The sequence below is a fragment of the Herpailurus yagouaroundi genome, unplaced genomic scaffold (assembly GCF_014898765.1).
Source record: "Herpailurus yagouaroundi ecotype Mexico unplaced genomic scaffold, PumYag 205, whole genome shotgun sequence".
Taxonomy (NCBI): domain Eukaryota; kingdom Metazoa; phylum Chordata; class Mammalia; order Carnivora; family Felidae; genus Herpailurus; species Herpailurus yagouaroundi.
Window position 1 is genome coordinate 12,281,161 of NW_024412436.1, and position 7,555 is coordinate 12,288,715.

General features: G+C 44.2%; 1 protein-coding gene across 1 annotated transcript in view; it reads left to right on the forward strand.

Annotated features, from left to right (window-relative positions):
• The window catches only part of SCCPDH (saccharopine dehydrogenase (putative)), a 37,657-nt gene that overhangs the window by 17,075 nt on the left and 13,027 nt on the right, over nt 1-7,555 (forward strand). The window contains exons 6-7 of the mRNA XM_040451655.1: nt 1,463-1,708; nt 2,751-2,897. Coding sequence (XP_040307589.1) covers nt 1,463-1,708; nt 2,751-2,897 — 393 coding nt within the window. The remainder of the gene's footprint in view (nt 1-1,462; nt 1,709-2,750; nt 2,898-7,555) is intronic.

Here is a 7,555-nt window from a genome sequence, read left to right on the forward strand (position 1 = left end):
CAGCATCCGAACACCAAATTATATATCGTTGTTGTGCAATAAGTGTTGTCAGCCAAGACGATTGTCACGTTAGTGCAGGTCAGGGCACTTCTGTTATCTGCTTCACTTGGAGTTAGGTACTATTGTGGCCGTAAAAAAATATATGATGTAATTACTGAATTTATAGTTTATTCGGGAACCTAAGACAGTTGTGTTTCTGGGAGGACCATGCTTTTTGATAGCACTTTTATTGCCGGGAGTGTCTGACCCAATTCTAGGTCTACACTTGAGGCTTCATAAATATTGTTGTCTTTAAAACACATTCGTTCAACAAACACTGTGTAGTGTGACACATAAATGAATCAGATGCAAACCTGTCCTTAAAGACATAAAAATTTAGCTTGAGGGGCGCCCGGGTGGCTCAGTCGGTTAAGTGTCCAACTTCGAGTCGGGTCATGATCTCGCCGTCTGTGAGTTTGAGCCCCACGTGGGGCTCTGTGCTGACAGCTCAGAGCCTGGAGCCTGCTTCGGATTCTGTGTCTCCCTCTCTCTCTGCCCCTCCCCCACTTGCGCTCTGTCTCTCTCTCAAAATGAATAAACATTAAAAATTAAAAAAAAAAATTAAAAGATGAGATGAAATACCATCGGATTCTGAGAACGGAGAGTAAATCTAGCTGGGAGGCCAGAGATAAGAACTTTTAGTTATTTATTTTTTATATTTGTTTTTCAATGTGTATTTATTTATTTTGCAAGCTACAGAGGCAGTATGAGAAGGGGAGGGGCAGAGGGAGAGAATCCCAAGCAGGTGCCACACGGTCAGCACAGAGCCCCACGCGGGGCTTGAGCTCGCAAACCTTGAGATCATGACCCGAGCCGAAACCAAGAGTCAGATGCTTAACTGACTGAGCCAACCAGGCACCCCTGGAGATAAGAGCTTTTAGAGGCTGTGACATGGACTGAATTTCTAGAGGTCGATGCTGTGGAGCCTGGATGAGGGAGAGGGAGCAGTAGAGTCAGGACATGGCCGTGGGATGGTACAGGGGATGTCAGGTAGGATAATGGCTGCAGTCATCTGGATCTTGGGTTCAGATTAATACACGCCAAGAATTACATAACATGCTAAAATTCATGGGTAAAGAGGATGTCCACAGGGTATCAGAATAAAGTGGGTCTGGGGAACTGGGAAGGCCTCCTAGAGGCCTCACCGAGTTCAGCCTTGAAGAGTCAGTAGCCTGTGGAAGGTCAGGAACAAGCATGAAGGACGTGCCTGGATCTGTGGGGAGCGGGTGTGGAAACCCAACTCAACCGGCCGAAAGCGGCAGAACGAAACATGAATTTACGGGTTCGTGTAACCAAATGACTGCAAGTAAGTAGTGTGGCTGGATCTGGATGTTCGGATGGTTATTCTCCGGGGGCGCCCCCCCCCCCCCCCCCATATCCTCTGTTTCTGTCTCTCCCATCTCTTCTGGACTCGTCTGCGTAGGCTCTCAGCGTGCCCGAGAAGGTGCTGGCAGTCCTAGGTGCGCATTGTCTTCATGTTCCTGACTTCCGGGGAACAGCTAGCAGGGCTGATGTATCACATGACGGGGAAGTAGTGGGCCATCTGGCTGTTCTTGAGCCAGGCACCGTGACCGGTGTCACGAACAGTCAGATTGCCCAGGTGGTCACGGGCCCCCGGAGGGAGACCCTTGGAGTCAGTCTCATCTGCACCACGTGGAACGACTTCCAGGTGGGAAGGAGGCTTTCCGAAGCCGAGGACTGCAGGGAGCTGCTGACTGGGAGAGTCGGACAAGAGGCTTCTTTTGACGGAGCAGTGGGAGATGGGAAGGGAAAGGCGAGGTGGATGTGAAGAAGGCGTCTTCCCTTCCCGTGAGGAATACAGGAGCCCCTGAGCGGACGGTTCTTACGGAGTCGAGTCAGGAATCCCTCCTAGAACGTACAGATTTCGAAACTGGGTTGCCTGGGCTTGACTTCTGGCTCTGCCACTTACCAGTGACGTGCCCGTGGCCAAGCAGGCCGTACTTCCCCTCATCTCTAAAGGAGGCGATCATCGTATCTGCTCCATATGGTCGCTACGAGGGTTAACGTACTCAGCGAATGTACATCAGAGCCGTGGTTGGCAGCTGGCAAATCCCTCAACTAGTGTCAGTAAGTATTATTTTTATTAGTGTTGTTAGAACTTGAAGTTGGGGCTTCACTCAGGACAGCAGAGTTGAAGCATCCGTATCAGTGCAGCCCCCTCTCGCTCCCCCGAGGCAGAGTCCACAGCCTGACTTTTACAGGGACACCCCGAGTCACTAAGCTGTTCTCGTGCCCCTCCTTATGTTTCCCCTTGATAAGGGCAATGAAGAGTTAACGTGGAAAGCCTTGTGCATTTGGGTATTATGAAATGTATTTTAAATTTATGTCATCAACCCAGAGCTTTCTTCTAAACTCAGACTTAAAACGTCCCATCACTAATTGACATCTACACTTGAACGTTTGATAGATACCGCAAACTGTACTTTTTTGTGCATAGCTGACCTCCCGCTTGTCCTTTACAAATGGGCGCCAACCTCAGTTTATTTGTATCAATTTCAGCTGGTCGCGATGCGTCCGTCCACCTTTTCATCTCAGATGGTAGGATCGTTGCCATCTCTGTCTCCTGAAACCCAAGTCCAGTCTGTCAGGAAACCCTGTTGATTCTGCCTTTGAGATCTGTCAGAATCCGATCACTTTTCACCATGTCTCTTCCTACGACCCTCTTCTGGCTACCACCTGTTCCTGTACAGTCCTTCCTCGACACAACATCCTGGCTGGTCCTTTCCAGACATAACCCGATCACGTACTCCTCAGCTCACAATTCTTTAGTGGCTCCTTACCGCATCCGGAGTGCAAGCCAAACGTCCTTCCGGTTAGTGATAACTGATCTGGCCCCGGTTAGTCTCCAACCTCCTCTCTTACAGAACGCCCTCATTCATTCTTCTTCATTTATTTGTGTTTTTTTTAAGTTTATTTATTTATTTTGAGAGAGACAGAGACAGCATGAGTGGGTGAGGGGCAGAGAGAGGGAGACAGAGAATCCCAAGCAGAGCCCCATGCAGGGCTTGAACTCACTAAACCGTGAGATCATGACCTGAGCTGAAACCAGGAATCTGACGTTCAACTGACTGAGCCACCCAGGCGCCCCCATATATCGTATTTTTTATTGAGTTTATCACTCTCCCTGGAAATGTGAACACCACAAAAAGAAGGATCCTTGTCTGTTAATTCACCAAGCACCTAGAACAGTGCTGGTCATGTAGTTGGAGCTCAGTAAGTGTTGTTTGGCTGACTTGAGTGGACGAGGCTAACTTAACCTTAATTCCAAAACTCTATGGGAGTAATTCCAGAATGTAAAAGTGCAGTCCGGTTTCAAAGGAATGTAGAGGGAAAAATCCTAAATAAAATACTAGAAGATTAAAAGCAGGAATACATAAGACAAAGAGCACATTTTGACCAAGTTAATTTTAGATACGAAATGTGAGGGTTAACATTATGTAGTCACTTTAATTCACTCCACCAACAGGTTAAAGGAGGACAGTCATAGGATCATCTCAATAAATAGAGAGACAGCATTTGATAAAATGTGTCTATTCATGATTAAAACTTGCAGCAAGCTAGGAGTGGAAGGGAAGATGATCTTTTTTAAAAAAGCTATACCAAATATGATACCCAGTGTTTAACATTGAAAACTTTTGCTCTGAGTTCAGGAATGACTCGGGAGCCCTCTGTCCTTACTCCAGCCAGATTCTAGCCAGAGCAGTAACACACGAAAAAAGAAAGAAACTGTATAGAGGTTAGAAAGGAAGAAACAAAACTATTTTCCGCAGATGATGTAATTGTGAATGTAGGAAATTCAAAGGAAATCTGCAGGTAGTATTACTAGAATTAGTAAATGAGTTTCATCACCTACTGGAAAAATTCTTTTTCTCACCTGATTGCCTTGGCTAGACTCTCCAGGCCAGGACACTGGGGAGCAGAAGTGGCGAGAACAGACATCCTTGTCTTGTTCCTGATCTTAGAAATCTTTCAGACTCTTGCCACTAAGTATGACATTAGCTGTGCGTTTTTATAGATTGCCCTCTGTCAGGTTGAGGAAATTTCCTTCTTTTCCTGGTGTGTTGAGTGTTTTTAACGTGAAGAGTTACATTTTATCAAATGCTTTTTCTGCATTTATTGAGACGATCGTGTGGTTTTGTTTTTTATTATCTTCTTACACTGTATCACTTAAGATTGATTCTCCTATGTGGAACCAACCTTACATTGCCGGGGTAAATCCCACTTGATCATAGTATATAATCCTTTTTATATATTGCTGGATTTAGTTTGCTAGTATTTTGTTGATGGGTTTGCATCTATACTCATAAGGAATATTGGTCTGTACTTTTCTCATGATGTCTTTGTCTGGTTTTAGTATCAGGGTAATTAATACTGGTCTTTGGGGAAGAGATTTTTGGAAAGGATCAGTATCAATTCTTTTTTTTTAAATTTTTTAATGTGTATTTTTTATTTTTGAAAGGGAGAGAGAGAGAGTGAGCAGGGGAGGGGCAGAGAGAGAGGGAGAGAGAGAATCCCAAGCAGGCTCCACACTGTCAGCCCAGAGCCCAGAGCTCAATGTGGGGCTTGAATCATGAGATCATGACCTGAGGCGAAGTCAGACGCTTAACTGACTGAGCCACCCAGGCGCCCCGGGCATTTCTTTTTTTTTAAACCCAGCTTGATAATCTCTACTTTTTGAGTATAGTGTTCAGTTCATTGACATTTAAAATAATGAAAATAGGGGGCGCCTGGGTGGCGCAGTCAGTTAAGCGTCCGACTTCAGCCAGGTCACGATCTCGCGGTCCAGGAGTTCGAGCCCCGCGTCGGGCTCTGGGCTGATGGCTCAGAGCCTGGAGCCTGTTTCCGATTCTGTGTCTCCCTCTCTCTCTGCCCCTCCCCCGTTCATGCTCTGTCTCTCTCTGTCCCAGAAATAAATAAACGTTGAAAAAAAAATTAAAAAAAAATAAATAAAATAAAATAAAATAATGAAAATAGGACGAGACTTGAGTCTGACATCTTGCTCTTTATTTCCTGTTTATCCCATGTATTATCTTTCCCTGTCCTTTCTTTCCCGTCATCTTTTCATTTAATTATTTGTTACAATTTCAAAATTAACTCCTTTATTGGCTTTTTCGGTATGCCTCTTAGCATTTTTTTTTTAATTTTATTTTTTTAGAGTTTATTTATTTTGAGAGAAAGGGAGAGAGAATGAGAGTGCACAGGGGAGGGGCAAAGAGAGAGACAGAATGCTTGTGCGTGCCAGCGGGAGAGGGGCAGAGAGAGAGAGAGCCCCAAGCAGGCTCCGCACTGTCTGTCCAGAGCTCAATGCGAGGCTCGAACTGTGAGATCATGACCTGTGCCAAAATCGAGACTCCGACACTCAACCGACTGAGCCACCCAAGCTGCCCCACTGCTAGCATATTTTTTGATGTGAAATCTGCTGACATTCATATCCGTGTTCTCCTTATGTAACATGTTGTTTTTCTATGATGGCTTTCTTTGTTTTCTTTTTGAAAAAAAATTTTTTAATGTTGATTTTTGATAGACAGAGTATGAGGGTGGGAGGGTGAGAGAGAGGGAGACACAGAATCCCAAGCAGGCTCCAGGCTCCAAGCTGTCAGCATACGGCGTGACGCGGGGCTCGAACTCACGAACTGTGAGATCATGACTTGAGCCGACGTCGGACGTTTAACTGACCGAGCCACGCAGGTAGCCCCTGTTATTCTTTAAATGTTTGGTAGAATTCCTTAATGAGATCATCCGGGCCTGGGCTTTTCTTTGTGGGAAGTTTTTTGGTTACTAACTCAATCTCTCTACTTTTTTATAGGTTTGCCAGGATTTTCTATTTCCTCTTAAGTCAGTTTTGGTAGTTGTGTCTCCATTAGTTTCCTAGGCCAGCCTTAACGAGCTACCACACATCAAGTGGCCTAAACAACAGAAATTTATTGTTCTCATAGCTCTGGAGGTTAGAAGTTCGAGATCAAGGGGAAAGGGGCTTTTCAGGAGATGATGCTGGGACAACCGGGTGTCCAGAGGGAGAGACATGAAGCTGGACTCATACTTTGCACAATGTACAGAAATTAAGTTTAGGTGGATTGCAGACCTAAATGTGGGAGGCAACAACAGTAAAGCTTTTAGAAGATGATGTGTATTTCACGGCCTCGGGGTTGGGAATGGCTTCTTTTTCCCCCACACATTTATTTTACTATTCTTTTATTACATAATTGACATGTAACATTAATTTCAGGTGTATGACACAACGATTTGATATTTGTGTGTACTGGATTATATTGCACAATGATCACTGCGATAAGTCTAACATCCGTCCCCATACACGCTTGCAAATTTGTTTTTCTTGTGATGAAAACTTTTAAGATCTCCTCTTTTAGCAACTTTCAAATATGCAATACCATATTCACTATATAGTCACCGTGCTGTATAGGGAATGGCTTCTTAAAAGAGACACAAGGCATTAAATAAAAAAAGAAAGTGATAATTTGTATACATTTAAAATGGAGAGTATCCGTTTATCAGAAGATACCATTTACAAAATGGAAAGGCTGGCTACAGAGTAAGCGTTCGTTCTTTCTTTCTTTTTTTAAGTTTTTAATTTTTAAAAAATGTTTATTTTGAGAGAGAGAGCAGGGGAGGGGCAGAGAGAGAGAGGGAGAGAGAAAGAATCCCAAGCAGGCTCCGTACTGTCAGCACAGAGCCTGACACGGGGTTCAAACTTACGAGACATGAGATCATGACCTGAGCTGAAATCGAGAATTGGACACTTGACTGACTGAACCACCCAGGCAGCCCTTAAAATTTTTAATTTTAATTCAGCACAGTTAACATACAGTGTTCTGTTAGTTTCGGGTGTGCAGTATAGTGATTCAGCACTTCCCTACATCACCCAGTGCTCATCACAACAAGCGCCCTCCTTAGTCTCCATCACCTGTTGGCCCCATCCCCCCGTCAGCCTCCCCTCTGGTGACCGTCAGTTTGTTCTCTATAGTTAAGAGTCTGTTTCTTAGCTTGTCTCTCTCTCTCCTTCCCTTTGCTTGCTTGTTTTCTTAACTTCTACGTGAGTGAAATCATATAGTATTTGTCTTTCTCTGACTTATTTTGCTTAGCGTTATACTCTCTAGCTCCATCTGTGTCCTTGCAGATGGCAAGATTTCGTTTCCTTTTTATGGCAGAATAATATTCCGTCGTGTGTGTGTGTGTGTGTGTGTGTGTGTGTGTGTATGTATATATATATATATATATATATACACACATCTTCTTTATCCATTCATCTATCAGTGGACACTTTGGCTGCTTCCATAATTTGGTAAATAATGGTACAATAAACATGGGGTACATGTATCCCTTTGAATTCATGTTTTTGTATTTTGGGGGTAAATACCCAGTATAGTGCAGTTATTGGATCATATGGTTCTATCTTCAACTTTTTGAGTAACCCCCATACTGTCTTCCACAGTGGCTGCACCAGTTTGCATTCCCACCAGCAGTGCACGAGGGTTCC